At 39.5% G+C, this 24,498-nt stretch overlaps 2 protein-coding genes across 4 annotated transcripts; both read right to left on the bottom strand.

The window, feature by feature from the left end:
* Positions 1 to 618: 618 nt before the first annotated feature.
* Pits (Protein interacting with Ttk69 and Sin3A) lies at positions 619 to 14,592 on the bottom strand. The gene is given in 6 exon segments (XM_068302595.1): positions 619 to 4,352; positions 4,411 to 5,075; positions 5,139 to 5,228; positions 12,527 to 12,834; positions 12,836 to 12,884; positions 12,919 to 14,592. Coding segments are annotated over 6 exon segments (1,869 nt in total). The 5' UTR covers positions 13,535 to 14,592; the 3' UTR covers positions 619 to 4,211.
* Positions 14,593 to 18,254: 3,662 nt separating this feature from the next.
* On the bottom strand, positions 18,255 to 24,007 carry LIMK1 (LIM domain kinase 1). 3 transcript variants are annotated; one of them, XM_068298407.1, is made up of 6 exons: positions 23,799 to 24,005; positions 22,366 to 23,109; positions 21,911 to 21,997; positions 20,547 to 21,810; positions 18,916 to 20,482; positions 18,255 to 18,851 (listed from the first exon to the last, which is right to left on the bottom strand). In XM_068298407.1, the coding sequence occupies exons 2-6, from the start codon at positions 23,091 to 23,093 to the stop codon at positions 18,595 to 18,597; spliced, it is 3,903 nt and encodes a 1,300-aa protein (XP_068154508.1). In that variant the 5' UTR covers positions 23,094 to 23,109; positions 23,799 to 24,005; the 3' UTR covers positions 18,255 to 18,594. The 3 variants fall into 3 exon arrangements, with proteins under 3 accessions (XP_068154508.1, XP_068154517.1, XP_068154527.1); XM_068298416.1 differs by lacking the exon at positions 23,799 to 24,005 and adding an exon at positions 23,366 to 23,383; XM_068298426.1 differs by lacking the exon at positions 21,911 to 21,997 and having other exon boundaries at positions 23,799 to 24,007.
* Positions 24,008 to 24,498: the final 491 nt, after the last annotated feature.

The raw sequence follows: 24,498 nt of genomic DNA, 5'->3' as shown, positions 1-24,498 counted from the left end.
AATTCAAGTTTCAAAAAACTTTGCCCAGTTAGGCGAAGCGAATTTCAACTAATTCCAGGGCTCAAACAAGCAAAGCGAATATATTTTGGCTTAAACAAGGCGAATTCGAGCGCCCTCTATGTATGGGCGGCTGAACTAGAGTAACGGTATAATAATCAAATCCAGGATTGAACATTCAACAACAGATCCAATAAAATGAAACGTTGAAATTTGCACAAGAGAATCAAGTATACGACTATATAAAGTATACGACTATATCAAGTATACGACTTGTTGGTCTCTAAAATGTTTGCTTTTTTTGTATTTAGCGCACAGCATTTCTCTGTTTAATGCTCAGGTATCCTTAAGTTGAAAATTTGTCCATTTTTTTTCGAAAAGAATTAGATACAAACCATCTTCAGGGCCTCTTGAGAAGGTGTTCGGAGGCAATAGACATCTGTAATTAATAAAAGTCAATCAGAGCCTTCAGGATATGAAAGGCTTTTTTTGTCCATTTGTTTTGAGTTTTAATTGTTTTTAATTGTTTTGTTTTTCCATTTCGCCTGTTTGTTTGTATGGTGGGTGGTGGGGTAGAGAAAGGGGGGTAACAAGGGCCATGTAAATCTTGTTTTTATATACTTTTTGTTTATCTTAAGATCTTGTTTCTTTATTATTTTTTGGTTTGTTTTTTTTTCATCATTATAATAATGATCCTTTCATTTTGCTTCACTTAACTTTATATAGTTTTTGGATACTCAAATGCTACATCAAATTTTCGATTATCGATTCTCTTGTGATGATTTTGTTTTTGTTTTGGTTTTTCTCTTTTATTATTTGCCATTGATTTCAAAAAAGGATTTTCAGGCTATGCAAATAGTATATTATGTGGTAAGTTGTTATTAGTTTATGGTTGTTGTTGTTGTTTTTGTTTTGTTTATTTTAACATTTAGTTGACATCAAACACACAAATATATTTACTTAGTTTTTGTTTTTGTTTATATCTTGATTTTTGTTCTTGTGTGCATTTTATATATGTATGTGGTACATCTTATATAAGCGATATCCATTCACACTCACACTTAAATTCCCACGCAAAACCCCCATACACACACTCACACACTCATACGCCCAAATCTTCCACACACACACACACACACAAAAACTTACACACTTACGAAGTTTTACAAAGAAATTTGTTAGGTAATTAATTTTTTGTTTTTCTTTTTTTTTTTTTGTTCTTAGTTTACTAAAACGTTGGTATTGGCCTATTGCAAGTGGTTTTCCTTATTAATTCTATAAAAATGTTTACGAATTTGCGCTGCTAATACAACTTCCCTCTCTTTTTCTCTCTCTCGCTCTAACGCTTAGAGCATCTAATTGAGATCCTTTAATGAAAGCCAGCGGAAGAGGGAGAGAGAAATATTGAGACTGAGTTGATGAAAAGACGACTACGGATGACTTTTGTTGCCCCCTGTAGAACATGTCGATATCTATTTTCGTTCTTCTTCTTCTTCTGATTTGTCTATATCACAAAATGTGTTTCAAAATAAAAAAAAAAACGGAAAAAAAAAATCAAACCAAAACTTTCTCATTTTAGCCCAAAATAATTAGAAACAGCGTCATCGAAATTATTTCCGTCATGGAATTTAACGGTATACAATCGAGATGACTTGGAAATATCGATAAATCGTTAAAAAATCGTTTTTAAACTTCTATTTAAGCAAGACATACAACTAAAAATAAATGGAACTGCTGAGTTATCAATACTGACTTCTTTAACGATATTCTTGTTGCTATTTTCGCATCAATTGTTTAAAAATACAATAATCGACAATTAAGTTTGACGATTTGCACAGTAGAAGATCTTTGTTTCCCTCTAAAACAATATTTGATTGAACTTTTAAGAAATTTTATTTAGATTTTTGATCGATGCATCAAAGTTTCGAATCATCACTTCACTTCTCAGTGGAGATCCATTACCAAACAAGATTCACTTTATAAACCGAATCCAACCCTCACATAGTATAACAGATATATAGTTAATATATATGCTAATCCAAATGTCAATTCTATGCGTTCTGCTGGAAAATAATGATGAATGTTTTGGCCAAAAAGAGGGCACACATCATTTTGTCATCATTGTTCGACTTCGACACTTCACACTATATTGTATATGTATGTATATATGTACATATATAGAAATACTCTATATACATATACAATATATGAACGTGACTGTATGTATTCACTGTTAGTTTCTTTTAATTTGATTTCCATTGCTGTAATATACTGTTTCGTTTGTCTAGTAAAAATCTCTAGTTTATATGCATAATACCTACACACATACATATGTGAGTGTGTGCATGTGTGTATGTATAGTTTAACTGTGGCTTGTTTCCTTTCTTGGGCACATTTCGAAGTCTTCAAAAGTAAGAATCTTAGGATCTTGTAGAATTCCTTAGCCACAAAGGGGTAAGGGGTAAGCAAATTGAAAGAAAAACCCCTTCTCCTGTGCATACACACACACACACATTCAAAACGTCTTTCTGCATATTGCTTGCTTTACTTTTTGCTCCCTCACATCCTGCCGTCTCACACTTTCCAAGTGTAGGGAACATCCTTTATGCCTTCCACTCTCTCTTTGACTTTCGGGTTTCTTTTTCGTTTTCATATTGTTGTTTTTGAATATTTCTACATTGTTAAATACATATATTATATTTATAATTCCAATTATGTGTGTGTGTTTCGTTATCATTATTATTATTATTTTTCTTTCTTTCTTTTTTATGCGGTACGCAAATATGTACAATTTTTTGTTTTCTCATTCTCTTCTCGTCGCTTTAAAATAAATTATAATGTAATTTATAAAATATATTATATATATATATGTATAATAAGTAAGACAATGTTAATTAAAATAAGAAAAAAAAAAAAATTGGTAAAAAAAAAAAAAGTTCGTGGTGTGTGCAACATCTATAAAAATAAATTAATAATTAATATAATAATTAGTAGTAGTACAAAACTAAATACAGTTTTTGTTTTTCTTCTTTATTTACTTAGTTGTCATCTTCTTTCTATCATTTTTGCTGTTTTTTTTTTTTACGTTACTTATTTTTTGTTTTGTTTTCTTTGCATTTGCTCTTATGCATTTGCTTTGCTAAATATATGATATTTTAAAAAAATAGATATATATCTATATATATCGTAATGCTATCAAGTGTATTTTTAGGTGTATAAGTTGTAGTTGCTTCTTCGTCTTCGTCTACTTCCACTTTTCTACGTTTGTTGAAATCTTGTTTACTTTTTTTCTTAAATTGGATGCAAATATTTTTTATTTTTACCCATTTTTCAAAAATTTTGTTAATGCTCCGCAAAGCTTTTGGTGTTTTACATTCCCTTCAAAAAGAAAAACAACAAAAATATCAACAAAAATGTCAAATATACACATATACATATATATATATATATATAAGTGGTTCAAAACTATCCAAACTATCTTCATTCCCGATTCAGAGACAATCTTCAGATTTTTGTTACAAATGTTTTCCCCTTATTTAATAAGATGGCGATTCTATAAACATTTTGCCTTTTAAAAAATAATGTGATATTCATCTTATATTAAGATTTATGGCATATCCATTTTACAATTTGCATTTTTGGGGAGAGATTTTAGTCGCCATTGTCGCCCAATGACGCGCGCGCCTCCATTTGAAAGTCATGATTGGTTTTAGCTCTTCTGTAGCATTAAATTGTTCAATTTCCGACAATTTGTTTATAATATTTGCCACAAACACAATTGGAATGTTGGCCGCTCTAGCGACGCAGAGACGCACCGTGCATTGTGCATGGGCTTTGATTTGAAAAACATTTCAGAATCGCCTCCTTGTCTCGGGATACCACAAATGTGAGTATACAATTGGATTGGATAAGTTTTTATCAATATACGTATGTTGTATATAAATAGGTTGGTCGTCATGGACAGAGGGCGTAAGCTGTTTCGCCTGCCCCTCACAAAAAATGTAGCAACCTCTGCTAATCCGCCGCTAAACTTGAAGCGGAGCGGAGGGTGCGCGCTGGTCTGGTCTGGTAGGACGACACTGTGGCCACTGTTTGTGTGTGTGTTTTTGTTTTTTATGTGTGATTGTGTGTGTGTATGTGTGTGTGTTTGTTTGTTTGCATGTAGTTTAAAAGTGCTCCAAAGCTCGGCGCAGCTTTTTACAATAAAATGGACATTAAGACTCGCGCTCCTTTTTAACCTTGACCTCTTCGCCCAATATGGTGGTGATCTCGCCCTGCATAAATGCCCAAGGTATGGTGGAATTGGCCAATGGACAGCGATCGCCGCTGGGGCAATATACTTCATTGCCCAGGCCCTGGAAAGTGAACAAAAAAAATGAGTCAATTTATAACGAATTCACATCAACAACTTACATTTTGCCTTTTGATACTCTCACGGCTGCAGGGAAAGCAGAATTTATGATGATTCACGGATGGGCATTGTACAAAATGTGTATCCTCCAAACGCTCCTGGCATAGTGTACACTTAAGGGTAGCATTTTGTGCTGCTGCCGCTGCGGCTGCTGCTGCTGAATTACTTGCCGCACTGCTTCCCGGTGCACTGCTGCCTGGACCACCGCCATTGCCTCCACTGCCACTGATGCCACCCGAACCAGGGGTGCCCTGCTGACTACCGCTGCTGCCAGGACCAGCATTGACAGATGTTCCACCAACGCCGCCAGCGCCACCACCAGCCACAGAGCCGTTTCCACCATTTGGCCCTCCGCCGTTGCTGCCACTCGCTGAGCTCCCATCGCCACTAACCGAATTGGGTGGCAGAACTGAGGATGGTCCAACGGCGCCACCGTTGCCCGAGGTTGTACTACCACTGGGCCCACCGCCACTGCTGCAGCTGCTCAATTGTGAACTACTGCCACCGACACCGCCAGGACCACCGCTGGCACTGCCAACAGGTCCTAGCACACCGCCCTGACCGCTGGGATTTGAGCCTCCTCCGCCGCCGCCACCTACTTCACTGCTTGTGACAGTTGTGCTTGACACATGACGTGATCCCGACGAACGACGACCAGATGAGGAACCTACATATACGTAAAGTAACTTATTATTATCAGGAATACCTCAATTTACTCTCATCATCTTACCCGAACTATTTGGCGAGTGTACACTTCGCGGTGGCAAAGGCCCTGATGGCGGGCTGGATCCATTGCGTCGACTGGCTGGCGATAAGTGCTCTGCAACAGAAAGATTTTGATTAGTTAAGGTCAACTAGCTTATATGGACAAAGATCTAAGGAAACCAATTGAGATAAACATCCAGGACTTTGCAAGAAAATAAGAGAATTAAATTCGTTTAACTGGTCCGTGATTATAATAACCAAAAGATATCTAAACATATAAGTTCTTCTATTCTCCATTCGAGGTACATACATAGATGAGAAGACATCAGAGTATCCTTATAGTATTGAATCCTAAATTCAGTTTGAGGTTAGGACAAAGTGTGTAATATTTTTGTTGTATCTATTAGATTCTCATATGGGTAACAGGACAAAGTCGTATAACTGTATCTTTATATTTTTGTAAATCGTGCTAAACAGAACAACTCTACAGATACAAAAGCCACAGAGAGAGAGACTGTGTGAGAGAGAGCGAGAGAGAGGGGCAAGGAGAATGGGATAGATAGATGGCGAGTTCAACGACAGACCTTAATTGACTAATGTGAGTGGTGTAGTGGGCTGGCGATGGTGAGGGGAGCAGGGGGGATTTCGGATAGATGTGGAGGTTGTTGGGCAGCTATGCATGTAAAGGCGATCAGATGTAGCATTTTTTGTGTACAACAAGTCAAGTGCATTGTTTGCAGGGCCTTGGCCTGTTGTTAGTTGGCTATTCCTCTGCCCCCCATACCACCCGCACCATACACACACACACTTGCATGTATTTACATATATTTGTATACATATATCTGTATATGGAATATTGTAAGTTTACTTTTTTCTATACATACCTAAGAACGAGAAACTGTTTACTCAATGGGGGCGCTGCTGCTGCGCTACTACAGTTCGTGTGCTTTCGATTTTTCATGCGAATGAATCAGAAAGAAAAAATCTATTCGAAAGCAAAGAGTAGATGAATTCGACTTGAGGGTTACCCTACACATCATAAACAATAACAGAACATGGTAGGATGGTTCTCTCAGTGGGCTGGATGACGTCATCAAATTGGCCTCTGCCTTTCAGGTAACAAGTTGACCCTTTTTATACTATGATAATGGGGCGCGTTCGTTTACAGGGTATGAACATTTTTCTATTAGGGTTTTTGTTGTGGTTTTTTGTTTTTTGTATACTCTTTGTGTTTTATTTTTTGTTTTCTTCTGTTCTGTTGTGGCAATGTAATTTTAGAAGTTGGCACGAACGAACATGTTGCCATGTCTCCCCCGTGTGTAAACACAACAAGTTTTCATTCACATGATGACATGACGCCGACGAAGGCAACGGCAACAACAACGGCGGCCATAACGACGTCACAGCGCGGCGACCCATTGCGTGTTTGGTTCCACTGTGCCACAGCTGGTTATCATGTTTTATTTTTTTCCTTTTCTTTTTCGTTTTTGCGCAAAACGTCAACGTTAGTTGCGCGCATGCATACGTCATAAAAGCAGCGACGGAGGCAGCGAAAGCGAGTGAGAGAGCGAGAGAGCAGCAGCACATTGCAGAATGCAGTTTTTGTTGCTGTTAAGCAAGAGCCGGTTTCACGTTTTGCATGCATTCCTACTCACTCAATGTCTGTGAGAGTGTGTGTGTGTGTATACTTACTCTTACTCTCTCTCTCTCTATTCCCATAGATTTTACAGATTTTTGTAGTTCGTCACGCAGTCGGCGAACTACCGCGTGACTCTCAATTACCAATTTACATACATACATAGCTAAAAGCTTTAACAGGCCTCTGTTAACATTACCCCCCTCCTCTCACAATCCTACCCTTCTCATCATGTATGTATGTATGTACACTGGTTTTGTCTTTAGCTTTTTCTTCCTCTTCTTATTCTTCTTCGTCTTGAACTGTGTGTGTGTGTGTGTGTGTATGCAAGGCACGCGCACGCGTAGCCACAATTTACTTTTTGCTTAAAGTACACACAAAAAGACAAAAATAATAATAATTTGTATGCCGAACGGCCCCATGGCTCAAATGTCGTGGAGCTGCCCCGGACTGGCTGTCAGACAGTCAGTTAGTTAGCCGTCGTACTCCGCACAGTGGGTTGCATACGAAATAGCCGTATGCTGTTATGTTTATGTATTATATGTACACATACATACATACATACATACATATGTATGTATGTATGTATGTATGTTTGTATATAAATATTTTGCCTACGCGGCAAGGCAACAAAAAAAAACAACGTCGACATTGCCAATTTGGTTTTGTTCTTGTTGTTGTTTTTGTTGGATGAGTACGTGCGTTTGTGTGTGTGTGTGTATGTGTGTGGCTGTTGCGTGTGTGTGGGCTGCCCATATAAAATGGTGTGTAATTTATTTATAGCTTTTGTTTATATTTTGCATGCTTAGAAAACGAAAAGAGCCCAAGCTACAAATGTATATGTATCATCTGAGCAGAGAGTGGGCTGGGTGGGTGGTGTCAGTAGCAGCAGAACAGCATCCATCCATTCAATAGATTCAATAGTCAAATGCATATAAGAATGATCTACACATACATACACACATTGTATATACATACACAGGCATGCCGGCCGGCTGGCTGGCTAAGCACAGTGGTCAATATACTATTTGCATTTAGCCCAAAATTCGAAATGCAATTTGGATATAGGATTAACAATGTTCTTAACAATTTTGATTAAGGTTAATGCCCGCTTCATGAAGGAATTATTGTAATTGTTCGTCATAATTCGAAAGAAGTTTCACTTCGAAAAAAGGAGGTTAGCTTCCTTCCCTCAATATCCTAATAGTTTTCCATTGGCTTCGATTTAGTTTGCTCTAATGGCTCCAGAAATGTACATACTTTATATACAAACTTCAATGTATCGATTCTTCTTCTTCGAGGGTATCTATTTTTAAACAAGTTCCTTTTACAGAGAATATGTGTGGTAAATGCACTTCTTTCCGATGGAAGAAGAGATTTTCAAAAAGGGGAGCCAAGCAACAAACTAACCAACCAGCCCCTCGCCCCCAGAAGGAGGGGGAGGAGGTGGAGTACATACAATGAATGTTTATTTGTTTTCATATTTCCACTGACACCCCGAAACGCCGATGGCGACGGCGGCGGAGACGACGAAGACGGCATGGAGAGCACACCCCAAAACGATTCCAATTCAATCCAATACAATCTGCTGCTATTGCTCTGTGTTCCCTCTATATCTGTCTATATTTAGCATATAAGATTACTTTTTAGCACATTTTTTGTTTTTTTTTTTTTTGTGCCTCGGTTTGGGTACAAAATACCATTTGTTGTTGTTGTTGTCGTTGTTGTTGCTGTTGTTTTTGCACTATATAGTAAAAAGTGTGTTGAAGAGAATGAATCATTTGTCAAATTTATTATAAAATAAACACAAAGGAAAATAGCAAAAACAAAAACCGAAATTGTACAAATATGAAGGGAACCGCACCCAATGAATATTGTAATCTAGAAAGTAACTAATCGGAAATTATATTTCAACATTATCCTTGGAGGCTCTTATATGTGTGTCTTATCCTATTGGGATGAAGGGTGTCTTGTTTTCAATCTAAGTGCATAAGTATTTTATCGATTGATTTCCGTTAATGATGATATGAACCTTATCTCAATGAGCAAATAGATTTCGTTAAAAGGTAATATTAGAATCCTAGTACTAGGCTCCTCATCATCCCGCGTTGCGTTTGCACCGTGTTCTTATCAGTCAATGTAGAAGATTAGATAAGTAGGTTTTTTCTTCACCTCCTCCCTCCCACCCATTGATAAGATAAGAAAAAAACAGCTGTGTGTACAAAGATATATGTCTAAGTATGGGAAGCCCAAATGAAAGTGACGACAACGACGACGACGACGACGACGAATCTAAAAGAATTAAGTTAGGTGTATTTGCTTTTCGAATTGAAGGAGAAACTAATACTAATCTACAAAATGTCAGGCCGCGTTGGCTTCTTATCAGTTAAAGTGCTCTAGAAACAGAAGAAAATAACAACAAAATTAGCTTGAACTATATTTGTTCGTTTTTTTTCTTTCTTTCTTTTTTTGTTTTGTGTTCTGATGAAATTTGAAATGTGGGAAAATTTACATATATATACATATGTATAGCTGATAACTGAACTGATAACAACGACTCTACTACTAACTAACACAATCGGCTGCCACATTTTCTATCTTATCGAGCAATTGTTTTTTCCTTATCACTCTCGCTCTGTCTCTCTCTCTCTCTCTCTCTCTTGCTCCTTATCGCTATCTCTATACCACATGCTTTTGATAAGCTGATAAGATATACTCACTAGAGATTAAAACATAATACTTCGTGGGCAAAAGGAAATGCATTGTTAAAATGCATTCAAAAAACTTATATGGATCACTGTGCATGCCACTCACCCACAATCTACCCCTGGCCCTTGCCCCATTTTGGCAATGGCAAGAGGCAGCAGCAATGTGCCTAATTACTATCAAGCCGGTAAAATAAAAAAAAAAAAACTTTTAACCATGTCAAAGTTTGTATGCTCTTTCTTGTTTAAAGTTAATCACTATGACTTTTTTTTTCTTTTGTTTGGTTTTGTTTTCTTCTTTTTTTGGTTTATGTGTCAATTTCTTCCATTCTTTAGTACGTTTTAACCCAAAAGTTGTGTTAAATCGATAGAATACAGATATTGATAAGAATTTGGTGCATCTATGGTCATTTTTAATATGATTTTTCGACTATGTTTAAAATATTGGGAAAATCTTCAGGAAAACATTTAATGCGGAAATTGATTAATACTAAAAGATTAACAAAAAAACATGCTAGTAGATAGTTCAATCCAAATGCATGCGAAGGAGATTACCGTACAAAGAGAGTACACCAAGAACTGAGCATCATTCATGGCTGGCTGGAGGAGTTCTTCAGAAGGAAACAACAAAATAAAAAGGCTGAACAGAAGTGCAACCCCCCAACCGAATAAGGCACTTCTTCTTCTTCCACCGCAAGAGGCGTGGAGTCCGTGCGTTGCCCCAAAAAAAAAAAAAAAAACAGTTTCCTTACATAGTGTACATGTATACATAAACATTTGTTGGTATACACAAAAAAATAGATACATACATACGCGTAACGTAAATCCACGTAATAGGAGAACAACATTATTTTGATAGGTTTGTGTTCTTTGTTGTTGTTTATATTATTTGTTTGTTACTCTGTTGCTGACTGACTGACTGCCTTTTGCTCTGCTCTAATCATATTTTCATTGATAGAAAAAGGCATGAGAACTCTCTCTGAATGTGGACTTTTGGGGTCTGAAATTTGTTATCAGCCTACAAAATAATATCGAAAACTACTTTGCCCGGATTTCATTTGGTTTCTTGGGAATAAGCCGAAATCACAAACTGAAAATCGTTACTAATGAATATTAAATCACATTTCCATTGGTAAAGAATAAATAACTTTGAAATCATAGTGACAATGCAAAACATTGTACGTAATCTGTTAATCTCTTTCTCTCTCTCTAACTGATAAACGAAATAATTATTAATTACCGTCCCTAGTTGTGTCCTAAGACTAATTCTTTAATCAAGTTTTGTTTGTATACAATATTTTTTCATATTTGCCCCACTGTTCCTCTGCCAGGGCAGATGACGGCATCGGCATGCGCAAAAAAATGTGTTGTTTTTTTTTCTTCTTTCTTTACGTTTCACACAAACACATACAGACAGAAACACACATGTATGAAAGTAGGTACATGCATACATATACATTTATTTATGTATGTATGATCATTGCAGCCTCGTTCCGTAATTCCGTATACCAACTAAAATGTATCTACACTGCTAAATATACATATGTATGTATGTACGTGTGTGTGTGTGCAACTTGTTATCGCATAACGTAAAACAGCTAACAGCTAACGAGAAGTTTAGGGGTTTGGGTTGAACGGGGAAAGGGAGGTGCTCTCAGCCAGAGAAGAGACAAAGACGAAATAAAAACCAAAACAAGTTTAATGACGTTTTGCGCGCGCAGCAAGGCAAAGACGAATATACACAACCAACTCACACACACACACATACATATACACATGCCGAGCAAGCACGCATCGAAACGAGTTTGCCACTGAACAAACATGACCGAGAGAGAGCGAGAGAGACATCCAGCACAGTTACATGGAGAGCAGGTAACGTGGTTTTTTTTTTTTTTTTTTGCACGTTTCTGTTTTTATTACATTTTGCGGGTTGCGGCCGCCCTTAGTATGTGTTGATGTACATACACACATGCATATGTATATATACGTATATGTATGTATGTATGTATATGTATAATTTGTAAATTTTTTCCCCATATTCAATGCGCATGTCCCTTATAAGGCAAGCAGCAGCAGCAGCAAGGGCTGGGGCTTTAGCCAGGCGGCAGCAGCAGCCTTCTTCCCCTTTTTAAGAAACGAAACGAAACGAGGGTTGCAAAATGCGCTTACGTGTGTGTTGTGTATCTGTTGTGTGGCCTAGAGAGCGAGCAGGCAACGACGACGAGGAAGACTACGAGCCTGGACTGGAAGTTCCAACAACTGCAACCGCTGCTGCTGAGGCGACCCAACTGCAGCAGCATCATGCGGCATCAAAACCCGGGGAACTGGGAAAAATTGATAAGATTCGAACCTTTTTCTGTTGTAGCCCCCACTGATTATGAGTGTGCGTGTGTGTGTGTGTATGTGCATTATCTAATCGACCGCCCCTGGTTATCAGCATCAAGTCTATCGCGTTGTCTCCCCAAAAGACGCCTCCCTGCCCATCTCCCCCACCCCTTCTCTCTGACCATTCTTAAACTTATGCTAAGAGTTGTGAAGATGATAAGGACTCCCGCTCTTCCCCTCCAAATTCTGCTGACCCTTCTTTTCCTTGTTTATAAAGATGACAAGAGGACGGCAATAGCGCCAACACACACACATTATCTCTTTCATGGAAGACGCGACTTGGCAATTGTACCAGATTCTCTATCGGACTCGCTTATCTACGCTATACTCCTAAACTAAAGGAGGAAGGAGAGAAGGCAAGGGAAGGAGATAATGAAACGAAATGAATCCCTCCTCTCCTTCGCATTCGTAATAATCGTGGTCAATTCCATCTAATCGAACTTATCAGCACATCATCAGTGGAAAAGCATTATCATTATCACCTTTTTTTGCAGTTTTATTATCAGAGAAACATTTTATGTATGTAGGAGGCAAACCTCCTGATAATTTAAAATCTAATCTACTTCTCTTCCACACAAAAGTAAACAGCATTCTTAGTCAAACTAACCAATCGTTGGCATATGTGGGGAACGAGGGTGAAGGCAATTGGAAGTGAATCTTAAATTAGTTATCAGTGGGCTCTCTTACCTGCTTTAAATGTTGAAGCATCAAAACTTGGTGCCCTAACGGGCTGTTGTTTATCCCGTAAATTGAGTTGCCTTTCTGGCACATAACTCACAGCGGCTGGCAATGATTCACCACGGGTCAATGGTGGCCTCACTCCACTAGGATCATCGACGACCAGAGCAGTGCGCTTCACACCCGTTGGTCCGCCCACAAGGCCACCCCCAGGTCCGGCTGATTCGGCCGAATGCGGACCATGCGGTTGTGTTGGATCATCAATATCTTCTGAGGGTGGACGCTTTAAATTGACTGACAAAGCTGGGGGGCACTGAGGAGCCGGCTCCAGAGATGCCACCGCCTCCACCACCACCTCCTCCTCCCGCCACCACCAACTCCTGGTTGTGGTTGCCTTTGTGATGTTGTCGGAGGCATATGGTGGGGTGTCATGTGTGAGATGCGCACGGGTCGTACACCGCCCGCACCGCCGTCGTGTGGGGAGGATTCTAGCTTTATAGCAGGATAATCCATGAGGCTCTGCGTACTCTGTTGTTGTTGTTGCTGCTGGGGAGGTGGAGGTCCAATCCTTGGAACTGGCAAATATGATGCCACAGTGGCCGCATGATGATGATGGGCAGCCACTGCTGCTGTTACAGATAACGGACCAGCACCACCTCCGCCGCCGGCACCCGAAGGACCAACAATTGAGGCAGCGCTGCTCGACGATGGTGCTACACGATGTGGCGGCGGGGGTCCGGGAACTTGCTGTAGTCCGGCAGCCACTGCTGCCGCTGCAGCTGCTGCTTGTTGCTGCTGTTGAAGAACAACAACTTCTCCATTTTCGAGAGCACGCTTGCTACTCGGATGCAAGCGCTTCATTTGTCTGGCTGCATCCAATACAACTTCAATGCGATCGGCTCCCTCATAGTTAACACAACCACGGCAAACGGCCTCTGAGAAGTCATTGATCATGGCCCAGGGCATGCGGGGCAGATCGCAGAGATAGCAATGTTGGCGTTTCGTTTGCAACGACATGATGCACAGGGGATACACTAACAACTACAACTACTACACTACTACTATTATTATTTTCTTCTACACACAAGAAACACTGGAAGCAGCCGCCGCCAATGGAATGGCGCAGCACACCGACGACCCAAATTTACGCGCGCTCAAGTCGCCCCAGTTTTTCTTTTTCTTCCTTTTTCGTGCCTCGTGCGTCTTCTTCCTGCCTTTGTTTCTTTCTATACACTTCACTCTCCGAGAAAAAAAAAACACAAATATACAAAAAGTTTGTTACTCTTTCTCCTCTTTTTTCTTTTTTTTTTTTTTTTTTTTTTTTTTTTTCTACTTTTCTGCTTCTGTCAGTTTGTGTATATTCTTGCCGTGGTTGTTGTTGATAATGCTTGTTGTTGGGGGGTTGATAATTATCGATAGAAAGTAATGTTTAATAATTGCCGCTCAAATTGTTGTAGAAGCTGCTGCCGGCTACTATCGCAACGACGACAACAACAACGCTCAGTGTTTGTTGCTTTTGCTGCTCTTGCTTTTATTTTTATCATTGCTCTTTGGCACATTTTCTTCCCGTTTCGTTCTCTCCTTTGATATTGATTTTCGCTGACGACGCTTCTTACATGGCCTTTCCAATTTTTTAGTTTTGGCGTTGTTACTTCTTTATTATTATTTTTTTTTTGTTTTTTTCTTCTTATTTTTTTAACAATTTTTTTCTATTGCGCCGCACAACACAAGCACAAACAAACACTTCTATGCATATACATACATATAGCTATATGCACACATACACTCACACACGGAGAGACGCGTCTACGGTTTAGTCGTCGCTGTGTATGTATTTCCTCTCCAAATCACTTAAAAGAGAGTGCGCGAGAGCGAGACGGAGGCAGAGACACGTACAGAGACCGCTCTACTACTACACACTGGGCTACTACGATGATGACGATGACGAAAAGGGGCGGGCAGCGGCGCGGTGAGAGCAGCGTAAACCAAAAAAAAACGTGTAGATATGCCGCCGTATGTGTGCCTGCCAGAGAGTGAAAATTATGGACAACTTGACGCGACAACGTTCGGCAACAGAATAACTGTATCTGTATCTGTATCTGAGGGATACTTGGTTCAAAAAGTCAAACCCCTCGCGATATACCATCGAACTCATTCGTTCGATGCAACTTGTACGGTCATACACGATTCGAGACCAACATCATGGGAAAGGGGGGCGAACATCGGGTGAAAGGGGGGCGAACATCGAGCAAAAGAGTCGAACAAAGAGAGCAATGCTCTCTTATCCTCTGTTAAGTAACAGAACCTGTTAAAATAGCTTCAGCTATAGACTGTTAGCAAAAGTAGAAGAAGAATTGGTGGTGCCAGAGATGGTGTTAAGTGAGAGCAGGCACCCAGTGGTAAAAAAGATAATCTTTAATACCTTACTTTTTTTCATCCGATGGGAGATAGAAAGACCGTTAGTTTTGTACAGGACTTTCTAGGCATAGGCAGTGAATTAAAGTTTTTTGAGGACAATTTGTCTTACAGTTGTTGTTAGCAGCTCTTAAAGTTTCTTTTCTGCAAATAAAAGTTCTGAAAGCAATCGGGTGAAAAAACCCCGTAGTATTCTGTATCTGAAACGTTTTAAAAATTGGCAATTGGGTGGGAACTAATTTTGTTTTAAGAGCGTAGTGTTCTTTCGCTCTCTCTTTCTCTCTCTGTTCCTCCTTCATCGATTCTTTTACAAATCTACACAAGCATACAACCATATGTATATATTTTGATACATATATAATGTATACATACACATACAACAGTTGCGTACGTGCTAGCACGTCATAAGCAAAAGCTAAATACGAACACAACGACGACGACGACGACGACGATTGTGACGATTGTGACGAACATGAGTATTCGTGCAACACCCCCCAATATTCAACACTCCTTGGGTACAGAATAAACCTACCGGGAGGAGCGGTGGGGGATAGACCATGTACAAATGTATGTACATACATACGTAAGATATAACAAAATGTATGTACATATGTATGTACATACATATGTATCTAGTCTTGTTTCGTGTGGCACAATGTGGTATGTACCCATGCAAGTCATGCCAAGTTTTGGCACAGGGGTTGGGCGGGTAACGAAGGGGAGGAGTTGGGGTTGACTACTTTTGGGGGTATCGATACACAAATGTAGACCTTGAATACGTAATGTTGCTTGCTTGCGTGCTCTCCCTAGCTTTCTCGCTCTTGCGCTCTCTCTTTCTATATGTATTTAACTTGCTGATGGAACAGCTGTTCTGTAAACCTATGAACCTGGGAGACCCAGGAAAAAGGAAATACACACACCCACATACAATATATTAGTGTATCTGTGTTGTGCGCATGTATGTATACATACATATACACACATATATACATACATACATATACACGTATACATATGTATATAAAAGTTGCATTGATTTTTATTGTGTGTGGGTACGCCTCTTTTTTGTATTTGAGAGTAGCACGCCCACTTCGTAGCTCGTATAATCGATCCATTCGAAACCATGGTCTGGGACAAATTCCACGATGGATGAATATATGTACATATGTGTGTGTGTGTGTATGTATGTATACATACAACCTGTCGTCATTGTGGTTGTTTGTTGCCCTTTATTTTCCGTATTTTGTGTATGTATCCTTTGCGCGAAGCTTCCTGGGAATAAAAAACTATGCTTATATAGAAAATTTAGGACTTGTGGGTGGAAGGCAACGGGGTCCGTGTACAGGTTCTAGACTTCTGCATACATATGTACACCGTTGTATAGATACATACATGTATGTATATACATATGTATGTTTGTAGCTATAATTATGCATGTATCTGTTAATTTGTATGTAGGTGTGCAGGTGCAAACCAAAGCTTCGATTGCGACATACACACACACATACACATATGTATGCATATGTATTGACAATGCAATTCACTTGAATAGATGAGCAACTGTACCGCGATGTACAGGAGCAGGAACAGCAGCAGCAGCAGGACAATGAAGGCGGAAACAAAAGTTAATAGTCACATATTGGATACCCATCAAAATGATACCAAGAATCCTTCTGTCGACACAATCTTTCTGACAGAAAGGATTCACTTTGCACTTAAATACCCAATCAGATATTGATTCCAATAAGAAACGCAGAACAAAAAATAGTCCGAAAAAACGACATTATCTTTGGGAATCTGTAAATCCGAAAGACTTGGACTGATTTTCATTCATGTCCTAATGTAACAAACTAATTTGCTTTACAATCCCAAAAACTTACATATATTTTAAGCCGGCTTAATCCGGCACTGGATTTAATCAAATAGACACACAGAGCGTATAACAGTTAGAACAGTATAAGTATTTATTGTATGGAATGAACAGTTAGCGCGTTTCTTTTCATTTTTAATTATACTAATAATTACTAACCTACTTGTAAAACAAAGGACACGAAAAAAGAACAAAAAAGATTACAATTAAAAACAAGAAAACAAATCTATCTATGTATATGTATATGTATTGAGCAAATTCGATATTCAAAGTTTAGTTTTCAATGAATGATACATGAAAATATTATGCCACAATAAATTAGAAATAAACACTAACTTGGAATGTGCATTGTATATATATGTATATGTATAAGTGTATATATGTATATATATAAAAAAAATTAATTATAATTATATACTTTATTTGTTTTGTCTTTTGTTTTTAGTGGGTTTGTTGTTTGCTGTTGGATTCCTCTTTTTGCTTCTACCAACTACTCATCTCTCTCTCTCTCTCTTTCTGTTTCGCTCGCCCACTTAATGGGTCATGGCACAAGTTTTCTCTCACTATATCCATCTCGTTCGTTTCGAATTGCTTAGCAGTTTAATTATATTATTATTGAGCTAAAACTGGAACCAGATAGGGCAAAATTTAATAATACATATAAGTATGTATGTATGTATATATAGGCAAGTTTAGGAAAATTTTCAAGTTCATTTTGTGAGTTTTAAAAACTTTTTCAACGAACTAAAATTCAATTTTGATCTGTCAAACAGATAATTGAAATCGATCAAAGTTTTGTTTCGTCAGTTCGAGTTACTTTGAGTTAGTTGCACTCAATAAATGGTTTATAATCATATACATATATCAATTAATTGAAGTTGAAATTTTTACTGTACAATAACAATTACATACATATATATGTATGTACATACATATATCTAGTTCCAGTTTCTTTCTTATTTTGGACATTGCTTACAACTAGACATTTATCGTATATGAATAAAATTAGTTTCTTTTGAGGAATGGGTAACAATATTTTCGTTAGTTTTCAGTTACAATTTAACCCTGGTTAAACTTATGTACTAAAGATTTATTTCTTGTTGTATACAAATCCATTTGTTTTTTGCTTTTAATTTATGTCTTGCGCATTGTTTATATTTGTATGTGTAAATATTGCATTTGTTTTCTTTTTTTGTTTATATTTTAACAGGCACTTAACCTTATTAGTAAGTAGTTTGTATTAAAAATACAACAACAAAAAAAAAAACATCTAATATTAAAAAAAAGAGAGAAAAATGTAAAATAATACCTTAAGCTTAACATCGGTGTTGCCGATGTTAATTGAAATACCCTTGCAGCTTGACTTGATCTGATAATCTATCAATATAGTATATATCTTTAGTTCTATTAATTTCCGCTTATGGAAGACAGTCTACATAGTTATTGGGAATATTTTGGGAATTATCTGGTTAGAGATTGGGAATGACAATGTATGGCTCAACAGACAGACCGACTTGTGTATAGGGTATGGGGTTTCTTGGATAATACCCTCTGCAAGGGTATGGAAAGCGTTCTAATCGAAGGTTCGTGGTATAAATTTGAGCTGCCTGCATTAATATCATTTTATCGTCTTTATCATCTCCACACAATTTTAGAAATTGTGTGTGTGGTCGGCTTATTCGCTTTTGTTTTTCTTTTTCTTCTTGTGTCGTTATATTAATAATAAATTGTTGTCGTTTTGGTTTTTGTTTTGAAATGGAATGCCTTTTGTTTGTGGGGGTGGGAGGGAATGCTAACGATTAATGCCACGCACTGGCGGTGGCGGAGGTATTCTGCGACGATTGTTGCCACCAACAACAACAGTTCCAGTTCCAGAACGTTGCTGTCCATGGCCATTGCTGTTGCTATTCGTTGCTGCTGCTGCTGCTGTCTCAGAGGCTTCGCGTAGCTTTTGCTTTTGATCACTGAGACGAGCACCCAAACGATGCACTTTCTCCGGACTGAGTATGGTGAGGCGTGTTGTTGTGTTGCTATGGGTGGAGGCGGACACTGAAAATAATTGAGTATTAGCTTATAATTCTCACATGTTAGAGGGCGATATATGTGTGTCTACCATTACTATTTAACCGCTGAGCTGTCGCTGCCGTGTGCCTCTGGGCTAAATGTTTACTTGGTGATCCTGGCCTGCTGCTGGTCGTTCTTATGTGTCGCGTGGGTGATATTGAATTGTTGTTGCCCGTCCTTAGGGATTTTGTGAGGGGGGCACGAACTGTTGTTGTTGTTGTTGTAGTTGCTGTTACTGGTACCAAGGGTAAGGTTAATTTATGCTTCTTGGCCAGCCAATCGTTGTGGGATGAAGAAACTCCTGATGCTGCCTGTGATGATGGCCTATGCATTTCGGCATGACAAATGAGCGTTGTGTTTGGTGGTGGTCCTGGTTTAGCCGCAGTTGTTGCATTTCCTGTTGTTGTTGTCGTTGTCGTTGTCAGGGTAGCCTTACTTCGCTTAGATGGTGAAATTGTTGGCGGCTTGGCTACTCCAACTAAATGCTCTAAAGATTCAGCTTGATTTAACATCGTGGGCATTGGGGGCGGCGTCTTGGTTGTGGTCTTCATGGGCAAATGACGACGTCCAAAGATTGGTGTCTGATTGATGCGTTGAGCGCGTGGGGCGGCGGAGCCACCATTAAGATTAGCCTCGTGCTCCAAACGCTGAAACATTTTCAAGGCCACTGGCGGTGTTTTAAAGAAATGCTTCAAAGCTGCCGGTAAGGGGCGTGTTAAAGGCGGAGTCGAAGATGGGGCGGGAGCAGGAACACTAGGCAGTGGCATTGCATCACTTTTGATCTCGAAATTCGGTTGAATTGCATCCAATTGGTTTACCTCATGATAATTGAGACTTGTATCACAACTGGAATCCACGTCGGAATAATTATTCAAATCACGAACATCCTGCAATTGCAGATCTCCGCCTGGACGCAAGTCCACTAGATAACCCTTCTCGCCAAAGGGTCGGCATTTTTTTAAGGCCTGTTTAAGGGCACGTTCGGTTGATGTAGTCTCTGGTGTTAAACCTCGATGATGCTGCTGCTGCTGCTGTTGTTGTTGTTGTTGTTGCTGCTGTTGCTGTTGAGCACCCAAAAATCGCTGACGACGTCGTGCCCGCATGCTATCCCTTAAACGTTCACCTGTGGGCGAGAAATCTTTGCCTAAATGCGGTGATTTTGGTATATCCTGTGGTCGCATTATCACATTCTCCTTTTCCTCGGCCAGCAACTGTTGCGGCGATGTTGCCGATGATGTCGGCAATTGTGCTGATGCCGATTTCACAGGCGAATCTTGTGTCTCACATAGATTGTCCAAGCTACGTTGAGATGTGGGCGACAGGGCATCCTCAGAGCTAATGTAACTACTGCTCTCTTGAAAATTCTCAATCTCATGCAAAAGTTCTGGTGCCGATTCGGCGGCACTATCCAAATGCTGATGCAGTTGCTCTAACCATATGTACAAGGTATCAAAACAGGGGCGCATATCCGGATTGAGATCACAGCAAACAAAGGCCACTTTAACAAACGCCTCCGGACAGTGAGAGCAAAATTTTTCACGAAACTCTTGCTGATTGAGTGAGAAGTCGGAATTACGTGGCATATAATCGGGATCGGCTTCAACGCGTCCAATGATCTGGAGGAGGATCAAGAAATAGAATAAGCATTTCCTTTACAGAGTCAGAGACAGACACACTCACCTCACAAAGCATAATGCCAAACGAAAAGACATCGACTTTCTCATCATATTTGAGACCCTTCATCATTTCGGGCGCCATCCAATAGGGATTACCCACAACCGTATAACGTTGTCGTCGTTGGCGGCTCTTGCTGCGTTTCAATGTGCCACCGGGTGACCATACGGCAGCAGCGTCGCCCACCGTATTGGCCCCAGGCAACCGAGGTGGGGCATCAACACTGCGCGCCAAACCAAAATCGGCCACAATTACGGAACGATCTTCGCGTACCAGGCAGTTCATTGAGTTCAAGTCCCGATGAATGATATTCATTGAGTGCAGATAACTCATACCGCAGGCAATATCTCTGGCCAGGCGAACACGTTGTGACCAGCTCAACGATTGCCGCCCATCGTGGATGAGCTCTTTGAGACAACCGCCGGCCACATATTCCGTGACCATGTGCAATTTCTTATCCTTATACAGAACGCCAATGAATTTAAGTACATGCCGATGATCGAGCAGACGAAGAACGGCAACCTCTTTTATAAAATTTCTTTGGGCCTCCTCATCGGCACGATGCAATTCCTTCAGTACCATTATTTCGCCACTCAAACGATGTGTCACCTTATAGACCTTGCCAAAGAATCCTTCACCCAGTTTCTCACCCATCACCAAATCTGTGGCACGGAATATTCGCTGCGGCTTCTGGACAACGCGACAACTTTGTGTTCTCGAAAGATCATATAATTGCGGATGAGCTGAATGCTGTTGAGCTGTATGTTGATCATCCAGAAGTTTTGATAAGCTAGAGCAGCGTTCCTTTTCCTTTAGGCTGGTCGATGTGCAGTTGCTAACGATGGCGGAGAGAGTGTTTGTGGTTGTTGTGGTGCTGTTGTTGTGATTGTGATTATTGTTGATATTATTGCCCATTGATGATGAATTTGAGCAGGATGTAATTTGTCGTAATTTCCTCGCCTTCGTGCCCCCAGGCGGGGGCTGAGACGTTGGATCGTTGGTTTTGTATAGATTGCGTCCCACTTCGACACTCGAAGCAGATGTGCTCAAGGGCAGGGCCAATGTTGAAGCGGAACAGGCACGTTGTATATCCGCCTGACTGCAGGATCGACAAACTTGCACTGGATCATGTTCGACTGTCAATTGCAGCATCTTCTCATTACTGCGTATCAGTTTATCGATTTGCTCCACTGACGAATCACTCACGGGCTGGCCATTGACTTCCAAAATGCGATCACCAATATGCAGATTTGTTAAATTAACATCGATTCTAAACAGTAGATATAAAGAGAGAAGGTTAATATTCACACACACACGAAAAAAAAAATGGATCTTAAAACGAAATCTGTTTCGATTATCCGTGCTTTTACCTATATGAACCACAACAACGTTCGGCCATCGAGGTTAGCAGGGAGAAGGTATATTTACCCAAGCGACCATAAAATTTACAAATGAAACTGCATTTTACATGAGAGCATGAAGAATATAGAGACCATAACCATGTTGCAATATTAGTATAATGACAGTTAGTTGGCTATATTAATTATTTAAGTGTGGTGTTTTATTTTGTCCAAAGAATTCCAAAATACTTTAATCAGAATGGTTAATTTTTCAAGCAATCCTTCTGAATTGATTGCATTATAACTAGGAAGTTATTAAATTATTTTATTTAATTTTTCAAATGCTGACAACATTTTGATGGGTCACTTTACTAGCCCAACAACATTTTGAATAATGATTTCTAAAGACAATTTGGAATTCCAATGGACACACACCCACACAAAGAAGAGGGAGAGGAGTAAGAGGGTGTGGTGTATATGCTTACTCAGTTATCCGAACAGTGGGACAACCATCATCCAATGGTATACCGCCATCCACACGTAAACCAGGTGTCGCATCCTTCGGAATCTCAACCAGGCGTATGGAATGCATTGGTTTGCCAGCTTTCGTTATCCGCGCTCTAGAATCTAGTTCACACGAGTTAGCCGAATTACTGGAACCGGAAGTTGATCGCATTAGATTGCCATTCCGTTTGCCGTAACATTGACCGCAATAGAGTTTGGAGCGTTCCACGAGAGCATAGGATTCCCCTTCGCCAATGAATGAACCGCAGGCTGTACAACAAAAGCATTCCGGATGGAATTTATGCTCGCCGGCAACCATTACGGGTCCCGTAATTACGGCCGTACACTGCTGGCAGGCATCACCGAAACGAGCATAGTAATCCTCACGGCAATAAAGTAAGCCCTCGCGTTCAAAATACCAATTATGCAGATGATTATTGCATACAGAGCAACGGAAGCAATCGCAATGCCATTGCTGGCCCAATGCCATGATAATGGGCTCTGGTTCATCATCGTCCAAATCATCTAAATCATCATCATCCAAAATGGTTGTTCTGCCTTGATGATAATTATGTTGTTGTTGTTGTAGCAATTGTTGTTGTTGTCGTCTTTGGCGGGGACTCGGATGTGAGAGCTGGCAACGGCAATTTGGGCAGACTGGTGGGCCACCTCCACCAGAACTAGGGCCAATCCTTCGTTGTGGCTGCATGATGCAGCACTCAGCACTGGAAGAGGAAGAGAGATAGTAAAAAAAATATTCGTAAACATTTACTTGGCTAATGTATAAATAGCAACTATTGCTAATATCAACAGACTGGTCAATAGAGTTAACACACGCTGATATACATATGTATATATAAAGCTGACGCAGCTGCTCTTGGCATGTTGTCGTTGCATGTATATGAGCTGTTGTTATTGTTGTTGTTGTATTTTAAACTAAAACAAATGACGAATGCGCTAGCCAAATAGCTGCACACATACATTGACACACAAGTTGACAGGCGACGGACAAACAGCAACAGCAGCACATTGGTTTATGTTACGAACACATTCCTGATATTTGTATGTATAATATTTTTTTATAAAAACATATTTTTATGTTAGTCAAATATTTTTAATGTTTTCTGAAGCGATAACTTAAATTTTAGAATTTCAATTTTAAACAACTGCCTTAAACCACTGTGCAAGCAACACTCATACAGCCACACGCACAGGTGCCTGGAACACAAACACACAGACTCACATACACACATAAACAAAAAATTTTGTGTGTGGGGGAACGGGAACAACTAACATAGGTAATAAAAAGCAGCAACATTATGTCTTTAACTTGTCTCAGCAACATTAAGCGCTATTTGGTTACTAAAACTAGCTTTATACACTCGCGTACACAGTGGCACACACACACACTTACATAATTTTCTGTATATTTTTGTGGGTTTTTGGATTTTGGAATTCTCTGCGACGCCTTACATCACGATATCCCTGACGACAGGGTAATGTTTACGGTACTGGGATGGAATTTTAATTGGCTGGGTTCAACTTTAAAGGCTTAAAAATGCATTTGCGTTTGCATTTGTTGTTAAAAAAATAAAGCTGCCAGCAGCTTAGAGGTGGAAAAACCATCGATTTTATCTGCGATATATCGATGTTTTCTTGCCGCAGTTATCGATATCGCGAAGATGGCGTTTGCCAACACTAAAATCTAGCTGTAGCGAATTTTGCACTTTTCAACACTGAAATATTTATCTGCAATTCTAACGGTTGCTAGAGACGAGTTTCTGAATTCGTATTAAATATCGATAGACGGACGATATATTGTATCGAGATTTTTAACGTCCCTAGTTTTTTTTGCTGTGGCATTAGAGCTGGGAATCATCGATAGTCTCCCCCTCGATGGATTTTGCAACGATGGAAAAAAGACTCGATAGTACCGATAGTTTCGTCTTTTTCCATCGATATTATCGTGGGAAATTCAAAAAAGTCTTATTCGGTGCAAATTAATCGATTTAATTAACTTTTTAAACAAAATAACAAAAATCAAAATCAACAAATCAAGTTCGATACATCGCCATCAAAAAATTTACAACGATCTATCGCACTTTTTAAATTTA

This window comes from Drosophila tropicalis, unplaced genomic scaffold (genome assembly GCF_018151085.1).
Source record: "Drosophila tropicalis isolate 14030-0801.00 unplaced genomic scaffold, ASM1815108v1 contig_158, whole genome shotgun sequence".
Lineage (NCBI taxonomy): Eukaryota > Metazoa > Arthropoda > Insecta > Diptera > Drosophilidae > Drosophila > Drosophila tropicalis.
Note: the sequence above shows the minus strand (reverse complement) of the source record. Positions and strands in the feature narration are given on the sequence as shown.